The sequence below is a fragment of the Bufo bufo genome, chromosome 10 (assembly GCF_905171765.1).
Source record: "Bufo bufo chromosome 10, aBufBuf1.1, whole genome shotgun sequence".
NCBI lineage: Eukaryota > Metazoa > Chordata > Amphibia > Anura > Bufonidae > Bufo > Bufo bufo.
The window spans coordinates 141632035-141658842 of record NC_053398.1 but is presented as its reverse complement, the minus strand read 5'-3'; the positions used below and the strand labels follow the sequence as shown (position 1 = coordinate 141658842).

Sequence of the window (26808 nt, the reverse complement as noted above, 5' to 3'; positions counted from 1 at the left end):
ACCTCAGATTAGCCCATCAGTACCCCCAGACCTCAGATTAGCCCATCAGTACCCCCAGACCTCAGAATAGCCCATCAGTACCCCCAGACCTCAGATTAGCCCATCAGTACCCCCAGACCTCAGAATAGCCCATCAGTACCCCCAGACCTGAGATTAGCCCATCAGTACCCCCAGACCTCAGAATAGCCCATCAGTACCCCCAGACCTCAGAATAGCCCATCAGTACCCCCAGACCTCAGAATAGCCAATCAGTACCCCCAGACCTCAGAATAGCCCATCAGTACCCCCAGACCTCAGAATAGCCCATCAGTACCCCCAGACCTCAGATTAGCCCATCAGTACCCCCAGACCTGAGATTGGCCCATCAGTACCCCCAGACCTCAGATTGGCCCATCAGTACCCCCAGACCTCAGATTGGCCCATCAGTACCCCCAGACCTCAGAATAGCCCATCAGTACCCCCAGACCTCAGAATAGCCCATCAGTACCCCCAGACCTCAGATTAGCCCATCAGTACCCCCAGACCTCAGATTAGCCCATCAGTACCCCCAGACCTTTGATTAGCCCATCAGTACCCCCAGACCTCAGAATAGCCCATCAGATCTCAGATCAGACTAAAATAAAAAATCATCTTACCTGTCCTGCGCCGCGGCTCCTCTTCAGCTGTCGCGCTCCGACCTTCCCGGCCTGCGCCGCGCTGTCACATGACTGCGTGCAGCGTCAGGTTATAGTGCGCGCACTGCGTCCTGGCGCTGTACAGGGTCAGGACTGTGCAGCGCAGGCCAGAAAGATGGGAGCGCGACAGCTGAAGAGGAGCCGCGGCGCAGACGAGGGAGGATAAATATTACCTGCGCTTGCGGCGCTTCGCTCCCCGCTCCTAATACATACTAGTGAGCGCTTCCATAATGGAAGCGCTCTCTAGTATTCGTTTTATAAGACGCACGGACATTTTCCCCCCACTTTTGGGGAAAAAAAAGTGCATCTTATAAAGCGAAAAATACGGTACTTAGCCGCAGCACGCAGGTATTCTAAAGGGAACTAGTCGTGACGTCACTGGGCCTGCGGTAAACAGCGAGAAGGCCGCGGCGCTGCTGCCAGCACCTCTGCCTTCTCAAACAGCTGATCGGCAGGGGTCCCGGGTGTCGGACCCCCACCGGTCAGATGCTGATGATCTATCCAGAGGATTTGATTATCAGTTTTAAAAAAAATGCAGAACCCCTTTAAGCTACATTCTTATCAGTTTGATGTGAATTCAGCTCTAACTGTCAATAATATGGCGCAATGGTTAATTATGGCTTGAATCCCGTCATCTGACGGCTCACGTGTCTCTCTTATCTCCGATCTCCCGACCTCATAAACACTTATTTAAGCCACATTCAGTTAGAGTTCAATTCTTATCAAAATGATCGACATTTGGGGGGAAGGGGCATAATTTGCCTTCAAAGAGAGTGCATGAGGCCTCCACTGGAAAAACATCTCCATACACAAGGAGCCTAGAGGAACCTGTATGGCATGAAGCAGAGGCTGTCAGTGGGCACTCTGCCACTGGTCCACGGACCACAGATCACCAAAATGGAGGCCCCAGGATCAGTGTGAACGAGGTGGGGGTCAAGAAGGAGCCCTCCTGCTCTATTCAGTATCTAGGGCACTGGGGTGTTCCTGTCACAGACATCGAATGAAGCCCTGTTAAGTATTACAGGAGGGTAAATAAATAAAAGTGGAACACCCCTTTAAGAGTATTTTTTGCACTCGCACTCACAAGCACGCGAGGTACAAAGTAGATTATGAATCCCTGATAAATGTTTATAGCAATAATACTATATGATGTAACTGCCTGCAATACACTATGTGTGTGACAGTCATCACTGTGACTACAGCACCAGCTACAGTTCCAAGTCCAACATCCAGGAACCACCACATAAGGCATGACACTCGAGGAGCCAATCGAACGCTGCCACGTCACCAAGCTCCACCCCTTACAAAGACCTGTGGGCGGAAGTAGTTTTAGCGGCTGCGCAGAGTGCTTTCTCTTTACCGGCCGGAGAACATGGCGGACGTTGAGGCAGCCGCTCCCGGGGACTGCGAGTCGAAACTGAGCAAGAAGTGAGCAATTGGGCGCCGTTTAGAGGGCGGCGGGATAGATGCGAGGCCCGGTCCCTGTAGGGAGCGGCTCGGGGATCCTTTTTCTGAGGAACATGTGCATCTGCACTCCGCTTCCATGCCTGAGTTGTACCGTGAGGGATTCTGGGGGTTGTAGTTTTTTAAGGGATATCCGAGTATAGGCTGTAACGGGAAAGAGTTAAAAGAAGACTACAACTCCCAAGGAGGCGGCGGGTTTGGCTGATGTAACTGGCAGAGAGGGGTTCTAGACTTTCACAAAAAAAATGTCTGGACAGAGGATCTAGATTTATAAGGATGAGGCAAGAGTTTGGTCCTGATGGGATTTTTTTGTTTTTTCATGTTGTGCAGATTTTCTCACATTAAATGCAAAATCTATGAGACAATATAATTAGTATAATCCATATGGAGGCTGAAGTGGAGGGGCTGCTTTTGTACAAGACCAAAATGACAGTTAAAGTCCAGGCTAAACAGGCGATATCCGTGTTAGAAATCGAGTCGGGAAGAATCGCCGGTAAAACCTGCTTTTCAGCTGCATTCACTGCATCCCGATTTCTAACAGCGATATCTTCCCATGTACTGAGGATGTTGCTGTCATTCTAGTATTGTATGAAGGCTTGGAATGTCAGCTTTCAAACAATACACGTCTCTAGCTGCTACCAAACCTGAGATATGAGGGTCTCAAACAGCTGCCCCCCCTCAGTTAGGAGGAGGAAGAAGGGGAGCAGCTGCAGAGCTGACAGGAGGAGAGAAAAAATAGTCAAAATATATAGAAATGTGAGATTATCATCGTCGTACTGACCCACATAATCAGATTGTTATTTTTTTTACTGCCTAGCGCAGGGATGCACTACAATTCCCAGCATGCCTGGACAGTCTGACAGCTATTAAGGCATGCTGGGAGGGCCGCATCCCTGACCTAAGTGAACGCTGTAAATAAATTCAACAAAATAATGTAAAAATATAAAAACTATATATACCCCAAAAGGGTTCCTAAAAAAAAAAAAAAAAAAAAATACAACTAATCCCGCAAAATAAAAATTAAAAAATATTTAGAAGAAAAAATAAAAACGTCATGACTGCTGGAACACAAAGAGGGAAATATTATTGGTCCTTAAAGGCTAAAATAATTGTCGCTAAGGGGTTAAAAACGCAGTAGTGTCCCCTGAGTTGTGCGCCAACAAGATTAAAGGGGTTATCCGAGTTATGGGAAAAAAAATAAAACCTAACAAAATTAATCAGGATATACATATACATTAGTCAAGCTTGATTTTTAAAAAAAAGAACGATCCTTACACCTTTTCCAGGTTCTGTTATTGCTGTGTTTACATGCAGCAGTAACAACAATGACTCATCTCTCCCTCATGAATATTTGTGGGAGGGGTTGATCTGTTATATTTGTGGGAGGGGTTGATCTGTTATATTTGTGGGAGGGGTTGATCTGTTATATTTGTGGGAGGGGTTGAGCTATTAGCCGCAGTTAGGCTACTTTCACACTAGCGTACTGCAATAGCGTCTTGGCTGCCATGGTAACCGATCGGAGCCCCAGCGATTTAAACTGGGACTCCGATCGGTACTCTCCGCTGCCACCAATGATGGGGGGGGGGGGGGTCGAGAGGAGAGGCCGCACTGATCACAATACTTTGAATCCGCACTGGCCACCAATGAATAGAGGGAGGGGGAGGCCGCACTGCTCATATTTAATACTGGGGAGGGAGGGGGAGACCGCACTGGTCATATTTAATACTGGGGAGGGAGGGGGAGACCGCACTGGTCATATTTAATACTGGGGAGGGAGGGAGGGGGAGACCGCACTGCTCATATTTAATACTGGGGAGGGAGGGAGGGGGAGACCGCACTGCTCATATTTAATACTGGGGAGGGAGGGAGGGGGAGACCGCACTGCTCATATTTAATACTGGGGAGGGAGGGAGGGGGAGACCACACTGCTCATATTTAATACTGGGGAGGGAGGGAGGGGGAGACCACACTGCTCATATTTAATACTGGGGAGGGAGGGAGGGGGAGACCACACTGCTCATATTTAATACTGGGGAGGGAGGGAGGGGGAGACCACACTGCTCATATTTAATACTGGGGAGGGAGGGAGGGGGAGACCGCACTGCTCATATTTAATACTGGGGAGGGAGAGAGGGGGAGACCGCACTGGTCATATTTAATACTGGGGAGGGAGAGAGGGGGAGACCGCACTGCTCATATTTAATACTGGGGAGGGAGGGAGGGGGAGACCGCACTGCTCATATTTAATACTGGGGAGGGAGGGGAGACCGCACTGGTCATATTTAATATCTGCACTGGCCACCGATGAATATAGAGGGAGGGGGGCCGCACTGGTTACAATTAATACTGGGGAGGGAGGGGGGGCCGCACTGGCCACCAATAAGTTAAATACAGGAGGGGGGGGGGGGGGGGGGTGTCTGCCCCCTGCTGCCTGGCAGCATCTGCCAGGCAGCAGGGGGCAGTCATGTACACAGTTCTCAGTATATTCTAACTTGAAGCGTCCCCATCACCATGGGAACGCTTCTGTGTTTAGAATATACTGTCGGATCTGAGTTTTCCGAAGTGAAAAATCTGATCTGAAATAAACAGTTATGCAAACGGATCCGTTCTGAACGGATGCAAGCGTTTGCATTATAGGAGCGGATCCGTCTGATGAAACATCAGACGGACCAGCTCCGAACGCTAGTGTGAAAGTAGCCTGAGGATCGCGCATGCGCGATCAACTCACAGCCGCACGGACTGTAATGCAGAGAGGTGGGGGCGTGGCCAAGGCTGATGACGTTCCGTTGACATGGCTTAGTCACTCCAACAAGCAGAGAGCTCCATGTCAACGGAACGTCACAGCTGATGACGTGGGCGGTCACATGACTGTTTAGTGTAGCAGAGAAACGGCACAAGATAGGTACAGGAAGTGATTTAGGAAAACTAAGGTATAGGAGAAATAAAGCCATAAAGATAAGGTTAAAGGGACTCTGTCACCACTTTCTAACCCCCCCTTTTAAAAGTATTGTTCTCTCCATGGCGCCCCTGTGATTACAAAGGTGTTGTTATAACATAAATTCGCCGTCTCGTTTTGATAAAAATACCTTTTATCTAACCTGTCAATCTTGTGGATAAGGTGCCCAGGGCGTTTCTGAAGGTCTGAAGCTGCCGCCCGCCGCCGCCGCCGTTGGTGCCCAGCTCCTCCCCTGATCCTTTCAGCGGCGCCTGAATGTAAAGAAATCCGCCTCCGGCTCTCGCTCAGTGCCCCCTCCTCCTTTTCAAAGATCCTGCGCGTGCGCACAGGCCTGTGCCTGATGCGCCTGTGCGGACATTTAGAATCAGCCTCATTGAGCGAAGTGCGCATGCGCGCACTTCGCTCAACCTCCTCATAAGACGAGCACTGCAGCCAGCCACTCAGAGCCTGCGGCTCCATACAGCGCTTGGCAGGCTCTGAGTGGCTGGCTGCAGTGCTCGTCTTATGAGGAGGTTGAGCGAAGTGCGCGCATGCGCACTTCGCTCAATGAGGCTGATTCTAAATGTCCGCACGGACGCATCAGGCACAGGCCTGTGCGCACGCGCAGGATCTTTGAAAAGGAGGAGGGGGCACTGAGCGAGAGCCGGAGGCGGATTTCTTTACATTCAGGCGGCGCTGAAAGGATCAGGGGAGGAGCTGGGCACCAACGGCGGCGGCGGTGGGCGGCAGCTTCAGACCTTCAGAAACGCCCTGGGCACCTTATCCACAAGATTGACAGGTTAGATAAAGGGTATTTTTATCAAAACGAGACGGCGAATTTATGTTATAACAACACCTTTGTAATCACAAGGGCGCCATGGAGAGAACAATTTTTTTAAAAGGGGGGGTTAGAAAGTGGTGACAGAGTCCCTAACTCGGATAACCCCTTTAACTAATTTAAAAAAAAAATATTTTTTTTTTTCGGCAAAGTACAGAAGGGGCCATGTGATTTCATGTCATCTCGGAGCGCTGGGTTACTCCCATAAGTGCGGGAGAAGTTTCACTTCTGTTTTCCAGTCGTCTGCAGATAAGCCGAATATTAGATGTTCTAGATGTAAACTGATAAAACTGACCGGTTACCAGACGGCAAAATATTTTCCAGCCGTCGTGTGCATTCATGTAGTTGACAGGGATTTTCTTGGACTATAAACCATTGCTGGTATGCACTGGGCTTACAGGATAGATGTTTGAGCACTGGGATCACTGCTGAGGATCAGCGGCCTGTGCCCCTTCCTGGCGTGCCCTGTTGTTGTTGCCCAGGCATACTGATGGGTGGTAATTCATCTAGTAGTGTGACCACTGCCCTAGATTAACCCATCTCACGGACGCCAAAGACTTCTGAGACGCGCAGGTTAAAGGGGTGATCTTATGATTAATGTAATAAATAGAAATCGGATATCATATAGGACATGACAACCTCTTTCTAAGGCCTCCTGCACATGAACGCAAAATGCGGGCCTCAATGCACGAACACCGACCGCGGGGCAGCCGCAGCGGATCGCGAACCTAGTCACTTTAATGGGTCCGCGATCCGGCAGTCCTGCAAAAAGATAGGACATGTTCTATCTTTTTTGCGGGACGGAACCCCACGGAAGCACTCCGTAGTGGTTGCGCCCCGCATCTCCGGATTTGCGGACCCATTGAAGTGAACGGGTCCGCTTCCGTGATGCGGAATGCACACGGAACGGTGCCCTTGTATTGCGGATCCGCAGTACGGCAACGGGACACCTACGGTCGTGTGCAGGAGGCCTAACAAAGCTAGGACCAGCGCTGTACCTCCCATGGGTCCAGAGGTCTCCTCATTCATTGCTCCATTTGCTCTGCTAGATCTGTTTCAAGCTGGAAGCTCCGGCGGGGCAGGCTGCCATTTCTCAGGGGGGGTATGTACTTGTCTGTCGTAGCTGGTGGCACTTGAAGGATGGAAATGAGCGTGTGCGTCCACCTCAGTGCGCTGGACAAAGAATTTAGAAAAAGAGCAAACAGCAGGTGGCGCTGTAGACAGGTTTCAGTGAATAGCTCAGTAGCTATAATACATTTTTAATTACTGGCAATTACAAAAGTGTTCAGATCCAGGGGCCGGTTTGAAAAATGTAGAATATTTTCTGCGACGTGCAGATAAGTCTTAACTTGCCGTCGTGCGATTATTTTAGAGCAGTGGTTTGTCTGCAAAAAGACAACCAAAAGCCACAGCAAAGCTGCAGGCGAGGCGCATGTCGTATACGAAAGTCAAAGTCACGTGCAGCACAAAATCCATCAGGTCTGGATTCTTTGGGACTGTAGTTCCGCAAAAAATGTTGCGACACCATTGACCATCACTAGATGCAATTTCATGTTGCAAGAAAAGTGACGCGTATAGCCCCAGTCCTAGATGACGTGTCTCGTGGCATTGAGTCTAATGACTGTCAATGCTGTCGCCGTGCGCCCTGCGTCTCAGCAGTTGCAGGAAATTCGGCGCTGTTGGATGCAACTTCGCCATCATAGACTGTGATGCAAGTTGCGTGCAACTTCTACCGCCAAATCAACAAGTTGCACAAATACCTTTAGTCGTGGGACTTTTCTGAGACCTGTTGCCTTACATACCTCCTGATGGTCTCATTGGAGACTGAAGGGACACGCCCGCGCCATGCATCCAGACCCGTCTGGTTGAGTCCCTTAGTAGAAAACTCATGTTGTCCTATAGGGGCCCCATATCTGCATCTATCTTTTAATATCCCCCTGTAATACTTGCATGGGATTTATCTAGACCAGGGGGGGACCTGCAACCTTAGACGCTCTAGTGGTTGTGAAGCTACAACTCCCAGCATGCACATTTGCTCAGCTTTTCTCCCATATAAGTGAATGTTGGGAGTCCAGAGTGGACGGAGGTTGCTGAAGCGCCGGGTGACATGGGGCGGGTGCTGTGTGGTTGTACGTCCATGCTTTGCTCATGTATAATGTCTTCCGCCTTGTTGTCTTCCTGTTAGGTGGTAACGCACCTTGGGGGTTAGGAGCGATGTGCTGCCATGGCGCAGGCTCTCCTCAGGCTGTTTAGGAGCCCGGTATGGGCGCCCAGAGCACTTAAGGAGAATATCCTTGGAAAGCATCTCTCTACTTTCTCTCCTCTCTACAAGGACCAGGCACTTCATGGGAAAAAAAGGTTGGTGCCTCCTGTTTCTTTGCGCCTCACCAACTTTTTTCTTCATGAACCTCCTGCCTGGCAATTGTGTAAAATGCTCTTCAGCTGCTATACGAGACTTCGGCCGTATATCGAGCCATTGCTTAAAAGGCAGGTCCTTAATACGATTCTGTTACTCTCATTGTAATTTACAGTAGGATCCAGTCTGCAGGCTGCCCTAGTTTTCTGCTTTCTATATGATTTTAGGGGGACGGACGGGGGACACTGGGATTTTGAGCCATTAAAAACTACCCCCGTAATTGCTAGTGTGGCAATTCTCCGCCATATGTCTTCAATAGCAGTTTCAATTTGGATAGGGTACTTTCACACTAGCGTTTTTTCTTTTCCGGTGTTGAGTTCCGTCCTAGGGGCTCAATGCCGGAACAGAACTGATCAGTTTTATCCTAATGCATTCTGAATGGAGAGCGATCCGTTCAGGACGTCTTCAGTTCGGTCTTTTTCACTTTTCAGGACGGAGATAATATCGCAGCATGCTGCGGTTTTATCTCCGTCCAAAATTCCGGAACACTTGCTGGAATGCCTGGTCCGGCATTTTTTTCCCATTGACATGCATTAATGCCGGATCAGGCCCCCGAGTGTTCAGGCAAAACAGATCTGGCATTCGCTCAGACTGCAAATAATGTGAAAAAAATAAATGCCGGATCTGTTTTTCCGGATGACACCGGAGAGATGGATCCGGCATTTCAATGCATTTGTCATACAGATCGGGATCCTTATCCGTCTGCCAAATGCCATCAGTTTGCATGCGTCTTGACGGATCTGGCAACAGAACTGCCTGCCGGAATCCTCTGCCGCAAGTGTGAACGTACCGTACCTAAGACGTGATATGCTCGCTGGATGGTAAAAGATGGAAAACTGCTTAATGTCCTGTCTCTCCTTCTGATGTCATTTCCAGTGAGCTGAAACGGCGAATGAAAGCCGAGAAGAAGGCGGCCGAGAAGGAAGCAAAGCAGAAAGATCAGAATGAGAAAGCGGAAGCGGAGGTTGTGGACGAGGAAAGTCTTGATCCCAATGTGAGTTCCTGAGCTTTAAGGGATATTCGGTTGTCACAAGTTATCCCCTTTAGGAAAAGTATCAGATCGGTGGGTGTCCTACCCCTGCCCTTCCCTCCACCAATCATGAGAACGGAAACCCAGTACCCCTTGGGCCTCCTGATACGAATGGAATGGCCGGTCAAGCATTTGTACTGCCACCCTATTCATCTCTATGGGAGTGTCGGGGTACAGCGCTCAGCGATGAATGGAGCGGCGGTACACCTGCACCACCTACTGCCCCGTTCATTTCAGGGGTTCCCGAGGGGTAGGTTCCGATCTTGATTCTCTTAGGGCGCCCTGTCCACGTAGCGATATGGCCGTGCTGACCATTTGTAGATTCCTGTACTACAGCGAGTACATATGAGGCATGACGGCGGTAATCCGTGGACCTGGATGTTGTCAGGGAGGTGAATACTGAGTTTCTCAACTTTTTCCTTCACTTTTCCCTTCTTCCAGCAATATTACAAAATCCGAACTCAAGCCATCCAGCAGCTGAAAGGCACCAAGGACGACCCCTATCCACACAAGTTCCATGTTCAAATGTCTCTCACCGAATTCATCGAGAAATACAACGGCCTTCAGGTCGGCGACCATTCGGAGGAAGTCGTCACTGTAGCTGGTGAGTTTACTCTTTGTCTTTTTCCATTGACGTGAACAAGATTTTTTTTTTTTTTTTGGACAGTTTTGCTCATCAAGAATAAAACCGTAGAGCCTGAAGACTAAACTATTTAGTCTGACCTAGTTGTCGACAACCCCAGTGGTCAAAACTAACCGCTCACTTGTCCTTTGCTCTTGCGGTCCCCAGCCACTTCTGGTGGGGACTGAAAGTGGCCAGGAAGGGAGCAGCAATGTGGGAACAGTGGGACGGCTCAGAGTTTAGTGGGTCGTGTTTTTTTTTTAACTGGCAACCGGTTTCGACCATTGGGATTTTCCGCTCCTAGGCAGAACAGCCCCTTTAGGCCTCTTGCACACAAACGTATTTTCTTTCCGTGTCCGTTCTTTCCGTATACGGAACCATTCATTTAAAAAATAAAGGAAGGTAGTCTGTGTGCATTCCATTTCCGTTCCGCAAAAAAATAGTACATTACGGACAAGGATAGTACTGTTCTATTAAGGGCCGTCTGTTTTGCAAAATACGGAATGCACACGGATGTCATCCGTATTTTTAGCGGGCCGCAAAATACATACTGTCGTGTGGAAGAGGCCTTAACGAGAACCTGACACTTAACCTGCATTCCCTGAGTAATAACAAAGCCAGAGCATCTTTTTCTATATAACTCTGTAGTGCCATTCCTCTATTAAGCCTACTAGAAGTTTAGGAATGAATTGCCGGCAGTCTGCAGTAGAGTTTCATCAGTTGGCGGTGTGTCCCTGCACACTCGGACACTGGCAGCACTGATCAGATAGGAGCAGACTGTGCAGGGACACCCCTCAACTGTTAACTCCCAAAATGGACTTTTATTGCAGACTTCTGGCAATTCATTCCTAAACTTCTAGTAGGAATAATAGACAAATTGCACAACATAGAAACAGTAAGAAAAGATGCTCCAGAATTATTACATGTGCAGTGCTAAGCCTGTGTGCCCCCACTCCGCCCTGGTCCATCATTGATAATGCACAGAAAGTTTTGTCATGTAGGTTCATAATAAGGATTGAACTCCCTATGTGTCCTCCCCCCATCCTTGTCCCTTAACGGGGTCCTCTCACTTCAGCAAATAGCATTTATTATATAGTGTAAGTTAATACAAGGCACTTACTAATGTATTGGGATTCTCCATATTGCTTCCTTTGCTGGCTGGATTCATTTTTTTCCATCACATTATACACTGCTCGTTTCCATGGTTTAGACCACCCTGCAATCCAGGAGCGGTGGTCGTGCTTGTACTCTGTAAGAAAAAGCGCTGGTCTGTGCTCACTCCCAGGGTCCCGGCCACCAGAGAGGCTGACACGTTTTCCTATACTGTGCAAGCACGGCCACCGCTGATGGATTGCAGGGTGGTCATAACCCCTGGAAACGAGCAGTGTATAATGTGATGGAAAAATTAATCCAGCCAGCAAAGGAAGAAATATGAAGAATCACAATACATTTAGTAAGTGCCTTGTATTAACTTTCTCTACATTATACATTCCACTTGCTGACGTGCGAGGTCCCCTTTAACATGCTTCAAAGGGGCAAATCAATAGGGCTTTAGTTAGTAAAAGTCTGAGTTTTAACCAATATTTTAGAAAACATTTTCTCACTGGTTTGTGGCTTTTTATTCCCATTTTAGGCAGAATCCATGCCAAACGTATCTCGGGGGCCAAACTGATCTTTTATGACCTCCGTGGGGAAGGCATGAAGCTGCAGGTTATGGCCAACTCTAAGTAAGTTCTAAGTATTTCTAGGTTTAGACTTATTTTCTAAAGCAAGAGATTGAGGTTTAGGGCTCTTTCACACTTGCGTTCTTGTCTTCCGGCATAGAGTTCCGTCGTCGGGGCTCTATGCCGGAAGAATCCTGATCAGGATTATCCTAATGCATTCTGAATGGAGAGAAATCCGTTCAGGATGCATCAGGATGTCTTCAGTTCCGGAACGGAACGTTTTTTGGCCGGAGAAAATACCGCAGCATGCTGCGCTTTTTGCTCCGGCCAAAAATCCGGAACACTTGCCGCAAGGCCGGATCCGGAATTAATGCCCATTGAAAGGCATTGATCCGGATCCGGCCTTAAGCTAAACGTCGTTTCGGCGCATTGCCGGAGCCGACATTTAGCTTTTTCAGAGTGGTTACCATGGCTGCCGGGACGCTAAAGTCCTGGCAGCCATGGTAAAGTGTAGCGGGGAGCGGGGGAGCAGTGTACTTACCGTCCGTGCGGCTCCCCGGGCGCTCCAGAGTGACGTCAGGGCGCCCCAAGCGCATGGATCATGTGATCACATGGATCACGTCATCCATGCGCATGGGGCGCTCTGACGTCATTCTGGAGCGCCCCGGGAGCCGCACGGACTGTAAGTATACCGCTCCCCCGCTCCCCGCTCCTACTATGGCAACCAGGACTTTAATAGCGTCCTGGGTGCCATAGTAACACTGAACGCATTTGGAAGACGGTTCCGTCTTCAAATGCTTTCAGTACACTTGCGTTTTTCCGGATCCGGCGTGTAATTCCGGCAAGTGGAGTACACGCCGGATCCGGACAACGCAAGTGTGAAAGAGGCCTTAGTTACATAGTATGGCGCCACCTTGTGTTAAGTGTATCCCAACGTGGATGTGCATGCTGAGAGCTGGTGGCTACACGTGCACAGCCACGTCTCTGCATAGTGATCCTTAAAGGTAATGTGTCACCAAGTAAAACCAAATAGTAACACATCTCCTTTCTCGCCCATTCTATTGGGGGACACAGACCATGGGTATAGCTTAGGCCAATACTAGGAGGATACACTATGCAAATAATAAAAAACAGCTCCTCTTCCACTGGCTATACCCCATGCTCCAACAGGAGGACCTCAGTTTTAGCTTAGTGTCGGATAAGGAGGTGACACTCCTGCTTCTGCAGGGTTGTCCCTGTAGTTTTTTCTAAACAGAGGACGCAGGGTCGCATGGTGCGTCCCTGGTCTCTCAGTGGAGTGGGCGCTGGGGTCGAATGGCCGTCCCCGGCTACCTCCCTTTCCCCCCAGAAGATAAGTGGAACCAGGCTCGACCTGCAGCTCCGGTGGCCTACCAGATCCGGGGTCACCTAGTCCTGCCCTCTATCCAGTGCACTGCCACTCCTTGTGCCAGACGACTGAAGAGGTGACCCCCTGCTGGTCCGGTACAGAGGGTGAAGACTGCAGGACTCAGATAAGTAACACCGGCTCTCCTGCAGCTCCCCCTCCCCCCGTGCTCACACTGTGACACGGTTCTTTAAGGCTTACCTGTGGATCTGGGAGGGCCGGCTGGTTGAGAGGTAGGAGGGATTGAGGGATTCCTTCTTGTTCCCTGCATTCTGGCGGTGGGCGCCATTTTCGGAGTCTGCCTTTTGTCATAGTTCCTGCGCAATTTTTTTACCGCGATCTGTGACGGGGGCGGAGCCTATTGCGCCAGCTCCGGGGCTTCCGCTTTGCCTCAGTGCCGCTCTACGCTTGAATGCTACTCCAGCTCCTCACAGGTCACGGTAAGACAGATAGTGTTCCGCAAAGCTGTAGGAGACCCTGACTCCGGGATTGCCGCCATCATGCTTAAGACCTGGGGCCCCCCAAAAATCTAAAGCGACACCTCAGGTCCCACTGGGATCCTGTAAGGTCTGCTGCTTGCCACTATTGGTTACAGGCTCCTGTGACTCTTGCCTTGCCTCGGGACAGGATCATCCACCTCCACCAAACCAGCCCAGTCCCTCCTCCTCCCCTTCGGAGCCGGTTCTGGACGGGTCCTCCCTACAGGACTCCGTAATACAGGCGTTTGGACTCTCTTTCCAAAGCCAGATTCTCTCTGGCGGGCACAGGTCTGCGGCCCGCATTCGCCTCGGTCTAGGTAGCCAGGGCGCTTTCGGTGTGGTTGCAGCGCCATCATCAGGACCTCGCGGAGCAGGATGCCTCTGCAGACACCCTAAACTTCATCCTCCAGATGTCCCAGGCGACAACATTTTTCTGTGAGGCCTCATTGGACGTCAGCACTCTCTTTGCGTGGATTTCGGCCCTCTCGGTCACGCAGCGCAGGGAGGTCTGGTTGAAGGTCTGGGACGCCGTCGGCGGTTCAGTTGTGTAAAGCCGCGACCTGGTCTTCCCTCCACACTTTTACTAAGTTTCACAGGGTTCACGCTCTCTCTTCTGCGGACGCCGCTCTGGGCCGCCTGGCCGCGGTGTGATAACTGTCATGAGGTTCTCTACCTTCTTCACTCTGTTTTGTGTTCCCTCCCCAGGGACTGCTTTGGGACGTCCCATGGTCTGTGTCCCCCAATGATATAAGCGAGAAAACGAGATTTTGTGAAGCTCACCTATAAAATCTGTTTCTCGCTTGATTCGTTGGGGGAAACAGCACCCACCCCCGTTTGTTGACGTGGTAATATCCTTCTGCTTCTCCTACTGCTTTTGCACAAACTGAGGGCTCTCTCCTGACCGGGGGAGGGGGTATAGCTGGCGGGGGAGGGGCTAACCGTTTTCAGCCTAGTGTCGCCTCCTAGTGGCAGCAAGCAGCTATACCATGGTCTGTGTCCCCCAATGAATCAAGCGAGAAACAGATTTTACAGGCGAGTTTCACAAAATCTCGTTTTATTAGGGTTTTACATTTTTATAACCTACATAAAGAACAATAGGTCATACTTAGACACTATCTGGGTTGAGAAGATGCAATGAAGTATGGTTCTAAGAGGAAAGACCTGGACCTGTCCGTCCGGTAAGGGATTTTTCTTGACTAACACATCGATGACCTATCCTCGGGTTAGTTCATCAATATCTGACTGTTGGGGGTCCCCCACAGATCAGCTGTTTGAAGGCCCCACAGTGCTACTACCACCTCTTTAATATACCAGGCACAGCGCCATACATTGTATAGTGGCTTTGCCTGGTACTGCAGCGCAGCCCCATTTGCTTGAATGGGACTGAGCTGCACAAAGGCCCTGGACGTGATGTCCGGCAGATGATTGCAAATATTTACGTCTCGGAAATCCTTCTAACAGCCTTTCAGGACACGGTTCATGGGAAAATCCTCATAGCATCGTCCTCCATTCTTTTTAGGATCTGAAATCAACCCGCCCCAGTACAGAATGTAAGGCGATCATTAGAGAAATGCAGTGTTACATATGAGCTGAAAGGTAACAACTATCATTAATATTGTTTTTCTAACTGCAGATTTTACAAATCCGAGGAAGAATTCTTTGCGGTAAACAACAAGTTGCGACGCGGAGACATTATTGGAGTGAAAGGAAACCCCGGCAAAACTAAAAAGGGAGAACTGAGCATCATCCCCCAGGAAATGACCCTTCTGTCCCCTTGTCTACACATGTTACCGCATCTGCACTTTGGTTTGAAAGACAAGGTAAAGGAGACGCATCCGGAAGATCAGATCCTGGCGCTAGTTCTGCGTGATCGGGGCAGTGATATCTATGGCGACCGGTCGAATATCTGCTCCCGCTTTCTAATCTTCACAGACCAAATGAAAGATGGAATTTGATTGGTTGCTGTTGGCATCAACGCGAATTGATTTGCATTAGAATCTGGTGTACAATGCAGAACTGCATTTTTTTTCTTTTACTTCCATGTAAGGCACATGAAGGCGTACGTCACCCATTTACAGCCCCAAAAAAGTAGTATACCACCTGATGCATGCAGTGTACAATCCCTCCCGTTAGGAGGCTGACACTAGAAAAAGAGAGATGTTGGCTCCGCTCAGTGCTCTACACCAGGCCAACAAGTTTTAGGCCTCGTTCACATTTCCGTTTTTCACTTTCTGCAGACGGCACACGTACCCATTGCTTCAAATGTGTCTGTTCACATTTCAGTATATTTTTTTACTGTCCGCGGGTCAGGGAAAAAAATCCTGGGGCCATGCACTACTTTGATCCGTAATGCGGAACAAGCACGCCCATAGAAGTCTATGGGTCTGTGAAATTCACTGGCACGCGTCCGTGTTGCGTCAGTTTTTCACTGAAGACTAATAGGAGATTCTTTGGAAATGAATTTTCAGCTCAGCAACGTCAGTGAATTACGGATGACACACGGATGGTAAAAACTGACACACGGACCAACCACATGTCCTTCACTGGCATCTTCACGGATGAAACGTGTACGCTTTTTTTTTTCACGGACGTGACTAGGGCTGCAGTGAACGATTATTTTAGTAATCGAGTAATCTAATAAGTAAAAAATAATAGACTGTTTTCCTTTATAAAAACTCATCAGACCCCCTGCCATTAGTCCCCAACACCCTTTGTTCCCCCTGTGTGATCAGCCCAAGTGCATCACTTCCCCCCAGTGCCATCAGCTCATCCCCCACCCCAGTGCCATCAGCTCATCCCCCACCCCAGTGCCATCAGCTCATCCCCCACCCCAGTGCCATCAGCTCATCCCCCACCCCAGTGCCATCAGCTCATCCCCCACCCCAGTGCCATCAGCTCATCCCCCACCCCAGTGCCATCAGCTCATCCCCCACCCCAGTGCCATCAGCTCATCCCCCACCCCAGTGCCATCAGCTCATCCCCCACCCCAGTGCCATCAGCTCATCCCGCACCCCAGTGCCATCAGCTCATCCCCCACCCCAGTGCCATCAGCTCATCCCCCACCCCAGTGCCATCAGCTCATCCCCCACCCCAGTGCCATCAGCTCATCCCCCACCCCAGTGCCATCAGCTCATCCCCCACCCCAGTGCCATCAGCTCATCCCCCACCCCAGTGCCATCAGCTCATCCCCCACCCCAGTGCCATCAGCTCATCCCCCACCCCAGTGCCATCAGCTCATCCCCCACCCCAGTGCCATCAGCTCATCCCCCACCCCAGTGCCATCAGCTCATCCCCCACCCCAGTGCCATCAGCTCATCCCCCCCCCCAGTGCCATCAGCTCACCCCCCACCCCAGTGCCATCAGCTCATCCCCCACCCCAGTGCCATCAGCTCATCCCCCACCCCAGTGCCATCAGCTCATCCCCCACCCCAGTGCCATCAGCTCATCCCCCACCCCAGTGCCATCAGCTCATCCCCCACCCCAGTGCCATCAGCTCATCCCCCACCCCAGTGCCATCAGCTCATCCCCCCCCCCAGTGCCATCAGCTCATCCCCCACCCCAGTGCCATCAGCTCATCCCCCACCCCAGTGCCATCAGCTCATCCCCCACCCCAGTGCCATCAGCTCATCCCCCACCCCAGTGCCATCAGCTCATCCCCCACCCCAGTGCCATCAGCTCCACTCCCCCAGTGCCATCAGCTCATCCCCCACCCCAGTGCCATCAGCTCATCCCCCACCCCAGTGCCATCAGCTCATCCCCCACCCCAGTGCCATCAGCTCATCCCCCACCCCAGTGCCATCAGCTCATCCCCCAACCCAGTGCCATCAGCTCATCCCCCAACCCAGTGCCATCAGCTCATCCCCCACCCCAGTGCCATCAGCTCATCCCCCACCCCAGTGCCATCAGCTCATCCCCCACCCCAGTGCCATCAGCTCATCCCCCACCCCAGTGCCATCAGCTCATCCCCCACCCCAGTGCCATCAGCTCATCCCCCACCCCAGTGCCATCAGCTCATCCCCCACCCCAGTGCCATCAGCTCATCCCCCACCCCAGTGCCATCAGCCCATCCCCCACCCCAGTGCCATCAGCCCATCCCCCACCCCAGTGCCATCAGCCCATCCCCCACCCCAGTGCCATCAGCTCATCCCCCACCCCAGTGCCATCAGCTCATCCCCCACCCCAGTGCCATCAGCTCATCCCCCACCCCAGTGCCATCAGCTCATCCCCCACCCCAGTGCCATCAGCTCATCCCCCACCCCAGTGCCATCAGCTCATCCCCCACCCCAGTGCCATCAGCTCATCCCCCACCCCAGTGCCATCAGCTCATCCCCCACCCCAGTGCCATCAGCTCATCCCCCACCCCAGTGCCATCAGCTCATCCCCCACCCCAGTGCCATCAGCTCATCCCCCACCCCAGTGCCATCAGCTCATCCCCCACCCCAGTGCCATCAGCTCATCCCCCACCCCAGTGCCATCAGCTCATCCCCCACCCCAGTGCCATCAGCTCATCCCCCACCCCAGTGCCATCAGCTCTTCCCCCATGCTCCTCCTGACACCCGGATTGCACAGCGTCACTGGTTGCTATGACGCTGTGCACTCCAGGCGCCCGGCCTTAGTCGCGCCCCACCCCCTCGGTTTCAACAACTTACCTTTCCAGCAGGGGCGCTGCCGACACTCCATAGTTCTGCGCTGCTCTACGCCTGACGTCGCACAGTGCGTCAGGTCATGGCGTCTGTACGTCAGAGCAGCGCGGGGCCATGGACGTACTGTGAAGTGTCCGGAGGCCGCCTGCTGGAAAGGTAAGTATTCCAAGCGCAGCGGGAGACCACTGAGTGGGAGTAATAGCAAGCGCTTCACTCCCGCTCCGTGGTCACATGACACAAACGAATCTTCGATTTTTTTTTGTGTCGAATTACTCTATTTAATCGAGTAATCGTCTCAGCCCTAGACGTGACACTGACGTGGAAATGTGAACGATGCCTTAGTCTGGTGTCCTTAGGAGGCCTTGCTGATGTTTTTTTTTTTACTTTTATTTTTTAATTCTTTCACACTGCAGCAGGGGACTTGTGTATATATTCGACACGTGCTCCACGAGTTTTCTAGTGCATATGGCGAACATGAAGTGTGAACACGGCCAGTGTTAGTTGTGGCCCCTGAGATATGCCTCCTTCCTTTTACCACAGAAGATTCGGATGCACAAGTAGACCGCCATTCAGAAGTCTAGGAAAGCTGAATCACGAGCTCTGGAGAAGCAGCGGTCAGGGCCACACTTTTTAGCACCCAACTTTTCAAAAACCTATGAAAGAGCTGATTTTGATTCGTGTCAAATTGACAGAAGTCAACGGCGCCATCTTTAAGGGGTTGTCCGATAATTATAAATCTGTGATGAGCCCTAAAATGACTTAAAATAATTAAAAAGCAATGTTATACTCTTCCCGTCCTCCAAGCAAAAAACTTCAGCGGTGATGTGCTGAGACGCAGCACGTGACCGCTGCAGCCACAGTCACTGTCCTCAGCTGACTACCACTGAGGACAGTGATTGGCTTCAGCAGTGACTTTCCGTATACCTGCGTGTTATATTGTCAGTGACCTGCCAGGGTTTGAGAACGTGACCGTTGCAGCCATTCACTTGGCGGGTGACCTCTCCTGGGCGCGGACCATGGTTTCTTGACTGCAGAGCTGTTGTGTTTTTTTCCCCATAAGCCTCATTATTCTTCATCTTCTTCTATTTTGCAGGAGACCAGATTCCGCCAGCGTTATCTCGACCTCATTCTCAATGACTACGTACGGCAGAAGTTTATTGTCAGAGCGAAAATTATCACTTACCTGCGCAGGTTTTTGGATGATTTGGGATTCCTTGAGGTAACTAAACTCTCAGTGATCTGTATAGATGACGTTTGTCCGGAGACGCAACGTAATATTTAGTCGCTACATCTATTGACAGATTGAGACTCCAATGATGAATATTATCCCTGGAGGGGCTGTAGCCAAACCGTTCATCACCCATCACAACGAGCTGGACATGGACCTGTACATGAGAATTGCCCCCGAGCTGTATCACAAGGTAACGGTCTCCTTCTTGCCTTATGACTTGCGGTGAAACGCCATGGATTGTAGCTGCTAACCAGTGCATTTATTCAGATGCTGGTGGTCGGCGGCATTGACCGTGTCTATGAGGTGGGCAGACAGTTCAGAAATGAAGGAATCGACTTGACGCACAATCCCGAGTTCACGACCTGTGAATTCTACATGGCCTATGCCGACTATAACGACCTCATGGAGATCACGGAGAAGCTGCTGTCGGGTATGTAATGCACATTATATACATGAGCTGGTGAGTGGAGACGTTAGGAGCTGGGCAATGGGGAAACCAAGGCAAATCAATATTGCTGTAAGCCGGCTGTGGTGAAACTACGACTCCCAGCATGCGCCATTCATTTCTATGGGGTTCTGAGAACAGCCAAGCGAGTGTGCATCTTGGGAGTTGTAGTTTTACCACAGCTGAGGTGCCAGAGGTTAGCCATCACGGCTGTAGGCCATAATCCTCTAGGATTAATTAATAGGTTTATGGTAACATCCCTGGGATCTGGGGCAGATCAGGAAATAATGTCCGTGGTGTAGGGCAGTGGAGGGGTTACGGCTGTTTCACATGAGCAAGTCCATTGTGGGAATTGCGCTCCGTATGTGTGCGTGATCCCCTATCCTAGACTTGCAGGATCGCTCGGTATTATACGGATTTATAATGCTGTGTGTCTCTGCTTGACGTTACTGATACAGAATCGGTGACCTAACGCTGTCAATATGATTCCGTAGAAATATGGAGACACACCGCATTATAAATCGGTATAAGTCTAGAACGGAGGATCACGCTCGCACAAGGAGCCTGATTGCCGCAATGGGACTCGCTCGTGTGAAACAACCCTTAAAGGGGTAATCCAGTTTCAGGATATTGATGACCTGTCCAGTGTAGACGGTGTGCAGGGGACAGCGCTCGCCCGAAAGCTGTGGCCTCTTCAAGCATCTGATCAGCGGAGTCAAACCTTCACTGATCTGGTATTATGAAACCCTTTCGTGGGTCGTGTAGGGCATAGTGCAGGGATGTGAGATCGCTTACTAGTTTGTCTGCGTCTCCTTCTCCGTGGCTGTAGCGCGGTCCGATGTCAGCAGAGAGCGTCACAGCCAGGGAGGAAGTTATCCAAGAATTTCTTTATGTATTTCATCTTGCCTCCTTGATGTGAACTGTTGCATTGATTGATTATTAAAATTTTCCCTACCGGGCCAGCGCTGCGCTCCCCAGTCTAATTAGGTTGCACGCACTTCTGATCCTAGCCCGGTGACCATCCACAATGTACATGGGTTGTGCCCGCGCAGTCAGGCATCCACGGGCACTGATTGCTCCGGACTGTGCAGAAGACCCTGTGTTAATGTGCTATGCCAGGCTTCAGCTGAGTGGAGCCGCAATGTGTGCCCCTGCCGCCAGCACAGCGCTCACTGCGGACCCTGTTCCTGCAGTACACCCGTACACGGCGCTCAAGCGCTATAGCCAAAGACTCCAAAGCGCTATAGCCATCCCGAACCCTGGGGGCCTATTTTGTCCATGCAGAAAAAAAAACATAAAGCATATGACAATTACTAATTATAGGTCACATAGCTTTAAATAAAATTGGTTACCCTTTGACTATAAGGGCAGCAGCCTTGACGAGACTGGCCATACACCTTAGACCTGTGTCAGCTGAACCTGCTGACATTTTGGCAGACCATCTAATTTGCACTGGCCCTCCTGCCTCTCCCCAGATGGCCGATGTTGTGGAAGATGATGATCCCTTGTACCCTGTGCACTGAGAGGAGTCTGGCAGTGGCTTTGCCCCATCCGCTACGTCTTCTTATAGGCCCATCAGTATCTGATCTTCTGGGGTCTGAAACACAATATACCGCCAATCAGCCGTTCAACATTACATTGCGCTGTCCAGCTGGTTACTGCAGCCCCATTGAAGTGAATGGCAGCAGCAGCACTGCAATTGGTGAAAGATGTGGCACATGTGTCCTGTTATTCGGGTGCTCCAGTCGTGGGGTCCCAATCGCATAAGAATCAATTAAATAAACGTAGGCATTGCTTAAGATGCGTTTTTGAAATACTGTGCTTATTTTTATTTGGTTTTCATATGCAAGGCAACTTCAAGTGTGGACATGTGACGTTTCGGTCCCTTCCGGGACCTTTATCAAACACTAGTTGTGGAAAGTTGTGTTCGCACCATGGGTCAGCGGCACTGCAGTTACCAGCTCTGTCCACTACACAATGGATTAGTTCTGGTGCCGGGGTTACATTGAAGCAGCTGATCTGTGGGGTTTGGGGTCCCCGTCTATCTGATATTGATGGCCTGGAAGCTGAACTTAGTACATTGCTACCAACTCTGACTTCACCCAAAACGGCCCTCGACTCCATGATTCTTGCATTCCTCTCTGATAATGATGGGAGAATCCTACCACATTGATTGGCTTTGGAGGGCCGACCGCGCGGATACGACACCTGTGTATGCCAGATTATAGAGATGAATCTTTCCCGCTAATTATTTTACGTTGTGTCCCTGCAGGCATGGTTAAACACATCACTGGAGCCTATAAAGTGACGTACCACCCAGAAGGTCCCGAAGGACCAGCCCAAGAAATAGACTTCACTCCACCGTTCAGGAGAATCAGCATGGTCCATGAGCTGGAAAAGGTCCTAGGAAAGAAGCTGCCACCAACAGACCAATTTGACACCGAGGGTAAGGATAACTGGCGGCATTGTATGGAGATGCCAGCACTTAAGAGAATGAATGGGTCCGCACCCGTTCCGCAATTGAATGGATCCTTAAAGACCAAATCTGTCTTCAAAGTCTGAAAATTGTTTGTGTTCTTGTTGGATTCCTGAAAGTCATTTTTGGGGGGGATTTTTATCTCTAAATCAGAAACCCGCAAGTTCTTAGATGATATCGCTGTGGAGAAAGGAGTTGAATGTCCTCCTCCTCGGACCACTGCAAGGCTTCTAGATAAGGTATGTGATGGATTGTTCAAGGAATAGTAGGATCTCACATCTGTAAAGGGGCAGTGACGCTCAGGGCCGTGTCTAAAGAGGTGCAATAATATCAGCTACACACGTGATTTTGGTGCCTTAGTGGATCCAAAGGCTCTTTCTGCCATGTATTGTACAGGTGCTGAGCCCCCCGCTGTGTCCCCTCTGCTGTTATCTGCTTTTCTTAGGCTAGGTGCACATCTCCTTATAGTAAATGCAGTAGTCTGCTCCGGCAGAGGGGCAGACTACCAGAATTACTGTATCCGCCATTGTCAAGTGCCCTGCTCATTATATTGGGCTCCGACAGGTTTCCAGCATGAATGCCAGCCTCTGCATTATATTGGGCTCCGACGGGTTTCCAGCATGAATGCCAGCCTCTGCATTATATTGGGCTCCGACGGGTTTCCAGCATGAATGCCAGCCTCTGCATTATATTGGGCTCAGACAGGTTTCCAGCATGAATGCCAGCCTCTGCACTATATTGGGCTCCGACGGGTTTCCAGCATGAATGCCAGCCTCTGCATTATATTGGGCTCCGACGGGTTTCCAGCATGAATGCCAGCCTCTGCATTATATTGGGCTCCGACGGGTTTCCAGCATGAATGCCAGCCTCTGCATTATATTGGGCTCCGACGGGTTTCCAGCATGAATGCCAACCTCTGCATTATATTGGGCTCCGACGGGTTTCCAGCATGAATGCCAACCTCTGCATTTTATTGGGCTCCGGCAGGTTTCCAGCATGAATGCCAGCCTCTGCACTATATTGGGCTCCGACGGGTTTCCAGCATGAATGCCAGCCTCTGCATTATATTGGGCTCCGACGGGTTTCCAGCATGAATGCCAGCCTCTGCATTATATTGGGCTCCGACGGGTTTCCAGCATGAATGCCAGCCTCTGCATTATATTGGGCTCCGACGGGTTTCCAGCATGAATGCCAGCCTCTGCATTATATTGGGCTCCGACTGGTTTCCAGCATGAATGCCAACCTCTGCATTTTATTGGGCTCCGGCAGGTTTCCAGCATGAATGCCAGCCTCTGCACTATATTGGGCTCCGACGGGTTTCCAGCATGAATGCCAGCCTCTGCATTATATTGGGCTCCGACGGGTTTCCAGCATGAATGCCAGCCTCTGCATTATATTGGGCTCCGACGGGTTTCCAGCATGAATGCCAGCCTCTGCATTATATTGGGCTCCGACGGGTTTCCAGCATGAATGCCAACCTCTGCATTTTATTGGGCTCCGGCAGGTTTCCAGCATGAATGCCAGCCTCTGCACTATATTGGGCTCCGACAGGTTTCCAGCATGAATGCCAGCCTCTGCATTATATTGGGCTCCGACGGGTTTCCAGCATGAATGCCAGCCTCTGCATTATATTGGGCTCCGACTGGTTTCCAGCATGAATGCCAGCCTCTGCATGCAGCATTATGTTTTTTGGCAGTAAGCCGGCATTCTTTCCGGACACCCGACAGATCCCACTATAGTTAACTGGGATCTGACACAGCCACGGTAGTGTCCGGCTACAGTGCAGTAAATTCCATAGTCTGCTCCTCTTCTGGATTTACCGAACGCAGATGTGAATGTAACCTTAGATAATTGCGAACTCCGCTGAGAATGGCGTTTTTTGTTTTTTTTTCCCCCCTAGCTTGTTGGCGAGTTCCTGGAAGTAACTTGCATTAACCCGACCTATATCTGTGACCATCCCCAAATCATGAGTCCACTTTCTAAATGGTAAGTCCTGACCTGTCACGGTCTGTCCTCCCAGCACCATTTTACGTACATGATGAAATTAGACGGACTTGTAACTTTTTGTTTTCGTGATCTCCACACAAGGCACCGATCTGAGAAGGGGCTGACAGAACGGTTTGAGCTATTTGTGATGAAGAAAGAGATCTGCAATGCATATACTGAAATGAACGACCCCGTCAGGCAGAAGGAGCTCTTTGAAGACCAAGCTAAGGTAAGTTACTACTATGCGAACCTCTGTGGGACCCGTTATTCTTATATTCTCTATATCCTACGGTTTGGGAGTCATGTCCTTCCCACACTTAATTTGTGAAATTTCTGTCTTATCTCTAAGATTTGCCACCATTTTATGATCAGTGTGGGGGGGGGGGGGGGGTCTGACCTCTGGGGCCCCCACTGGTCCTGAGAATAAAGCGACCGTAGCGCTGCGTTCTGTCACTGTTTGTCCCCTTGCGCGGTGGCACCCCAGTAAACTCCAACACAGCCCCATTCAAGTGAATAGTGCCGACTGCAGTTCCCAACTACATGGCCAGGTGCCCATGAGGTTAGTCGAAACCGAAAGGGGGGCGCAGCTTTAAACCAGCGATATGGACATCGAAAGAAGGTCACAGAAGTCAGAACCCCACTAATCATAAAGTATGACATATTGTAGCAATATGACATCACTTTAAAAGATAGGAATACCCCTTTAAGAATCTGAGAAAGATGGGTGACAACCTAATGGGCTGTCATATTCCGCCATAGGACGGTAAGCAGTGCCATGATGCCAACCTGATAGCCCAGGCTACTGCAAATGTCAGAATGATCAGATCTTGCTGCCCTAAGCGTAAGATCGGTCGCGTTAACCGTTTTCTCGTGTCTCTAGGCCAAAGCTGCCGGTGATGATGAGGCCATGTTCATTGATGACAACTTCTGCACTGCCCTGGAATATGGCCTGCCACCTACCGCTGGCTGGGGGATGGGTATTGACAGACTGACTATGTTCCTTACGGACTCCAATAATATAAAGGTAAGACGCGTGAGGCCGTTACGTGATTGTAACCTCCAGTGAGGTCACTGTGCTTCTAACAGCAGCCTTTCCATTTCTCTAGGAGGTTCTTCTATTCCCAGCCATGAAGCCAGAAGACAACAAGAAGGAGCCAAGTCAGGAGTCCGGGACGTCGGTGTAACTTTAGGGATCTGTCTGCTTTTAAGATGTTTGATACGTACTCGTCGGAGGTTCTGTCGACGCCACGTTACAGCTCTTTGCTGCTTTGTACTGAAAAATAAATTGTATAAACTGTGGTCTTAGCCTGTAGAGTGTTTGAACCCACTGGTCGCTGAAGACCACGAGGAGCACGTGAAATCAGAACCAATTAAAGGGCTTTTCTGGGAGTTTGATATCGATGGCCTATCTTAAAGGGAATCTGTCACCAGCGACCTCCTTATCCAACCGTTTACATTGATATAGGCCGCATATAGGAGTGCGGCTTGGGTGCAACAACAGCAATAGTGACACCCTCATTGCACCAAAGGCCTTATTTGCATAAAAGTATAAACGCTCAGGAGCGGAGCCTCGGATAAACAAAAAAAAAACACGTTTTACTCGTCAGACAGAGAGGCCACTATCAGTGGGGCTCTGACCTCCGGCACCCCCGCCAATTAGCAGTTTGGCTGTAGTGCTCCGATGACTGCTGCAGTCTTCTACAGCAAACCAAGCACAGCGCCTTACATTGTATAGTGGCTGTGCTTGGTATTGCAGCCCAGGTGCATTCATTTGAATGGCACCGAGCTGGAAATACGCCGCGTGACCTCACTGGCCAAGACAGATCGCCGCCTCTTCAAACAGCTGATCGACGGTGGTGCCAGGAGATGGACCTGAAGCGATGAGATACTGATGATCTAGATTGATGACAGGCCAGCAATATTAAAAGGGGTTATCCGATCCCATATGGCCGGACCCCTCACATACAATATACTTACCTTGGTCCCTGGCACCCGCGACGCTCCTGGTGCCCGCACGACCACCGCTGCATCTCCCTGTGCACGGATGAAAAAACATCCGGTGTTGGGGTGGAAGGCAGGCGGCAATGGGGATGAGCCTCACTACTGTCGCCCGCGATGATGGGGAGGGTTGTCCCAGTCACCATCCTATTGGCTGCGCCCCCATGAGAAAATTGGAAAGCTGAATGGTACTTGCCTAATGCAGCTGGGCTCTCCTTACCTGGCTGTAGCAGTGACCGACAACATGTGACCACCCTAGCCAATCAGTGGTGCACCAAAGAGGCCAGTGCAAGTACAACAGTGCCCAGGCGGCAGAAGCAGAGGTAAGTATGGCTCACTTCCTTATTGCAGCCTATTCTCCTGTGCAAAAAAAATAATAGAAGCAAAGCACCCAAAATATCCAGGAAAATAAAATGCTAAATGTCTGTGTCCCATAAAATTGGAAGACCAGTCATCATAAAGTTCAGTATTTGCATATTATGTGGGTGCTGCAGCTTACGCTGTCACTGCTGGTACAGGTAAA

At 50.5% G+C, this 26808-nt stretch overlaps 1 protein-coding gene across 2 annotated transcripts; it reads left to right on the top strand.

Moving 5' to 3' along the window:
• The first annotated feature begins 1979 nt into the window (after positions 1-1979).
• Positions 1980-25586, top strand: KARS1 (lysyl-tRNA synthetase 1). 2 transcript variants are annotated; one of them, XM_040409348.1, is made up of 15 exons: positions 1993-2102; positions 8097-8269; positions 9204-9321; positions 9799-9961; positions 11613-11706; positions 15140-15326; positions 19243-19368; positions 19451-19570; positions 19648-19810; positions 22098-22271; positions 22455-22540; positions 24202-24287; positions 24390-24516; positions 25168-25311; positions 25394-25586. In XM_040409348.1, exons 2-15 carry the CDS (start codon positions 8136-8138, stop codon positions 25469-25471), a joined length of 1800 nt encoding a protein of 599 aa, XP_040265282.1. In that variant the 5' UTR covers positions 1993-2102; positions 8097-8135; the 3' UTR covers positions 25472-25586. The 2 variants fall into 2 exon arrangements, with proteins under 2 accessions (XP_040265284.1, XP_040265282.1); XM_040409350.1 differs by lacking the exon at positions 8097-8269 and having other exon boundaries at positions 1980-2102.
• Positions 25587-26808: the final 1222 nt, after the last annotated feature.

What these genes read in the sequence shown, in the direction of transcription:
- KARS1 (XM_040409348.1), top strand. Translation starts at nt 8,136, where the DNA reads ATGGCGCAGGCTCTCCTCAGGCTGTTTAGGAGCCCGGTATGGGCGCCC. An exon ending in AGGAAAGTCTTGATCCCAAT is followed by an intron (nt 9,322 to 9,798) that starts GTGAGTTCCTGA and finishes CCCTTCTTCCAG; the next exon opens with CAATATTACAAAATCCGAAC. An exon ending in ACTTTGGTTTGAAAGACAAG is followed by an intron (nt 15,327 to 19,242) that starts GTAAAGGAGACG and finishes TCTATTTTGCAG; the next exon opens with GAGACCAGATTCCGCCAGCG.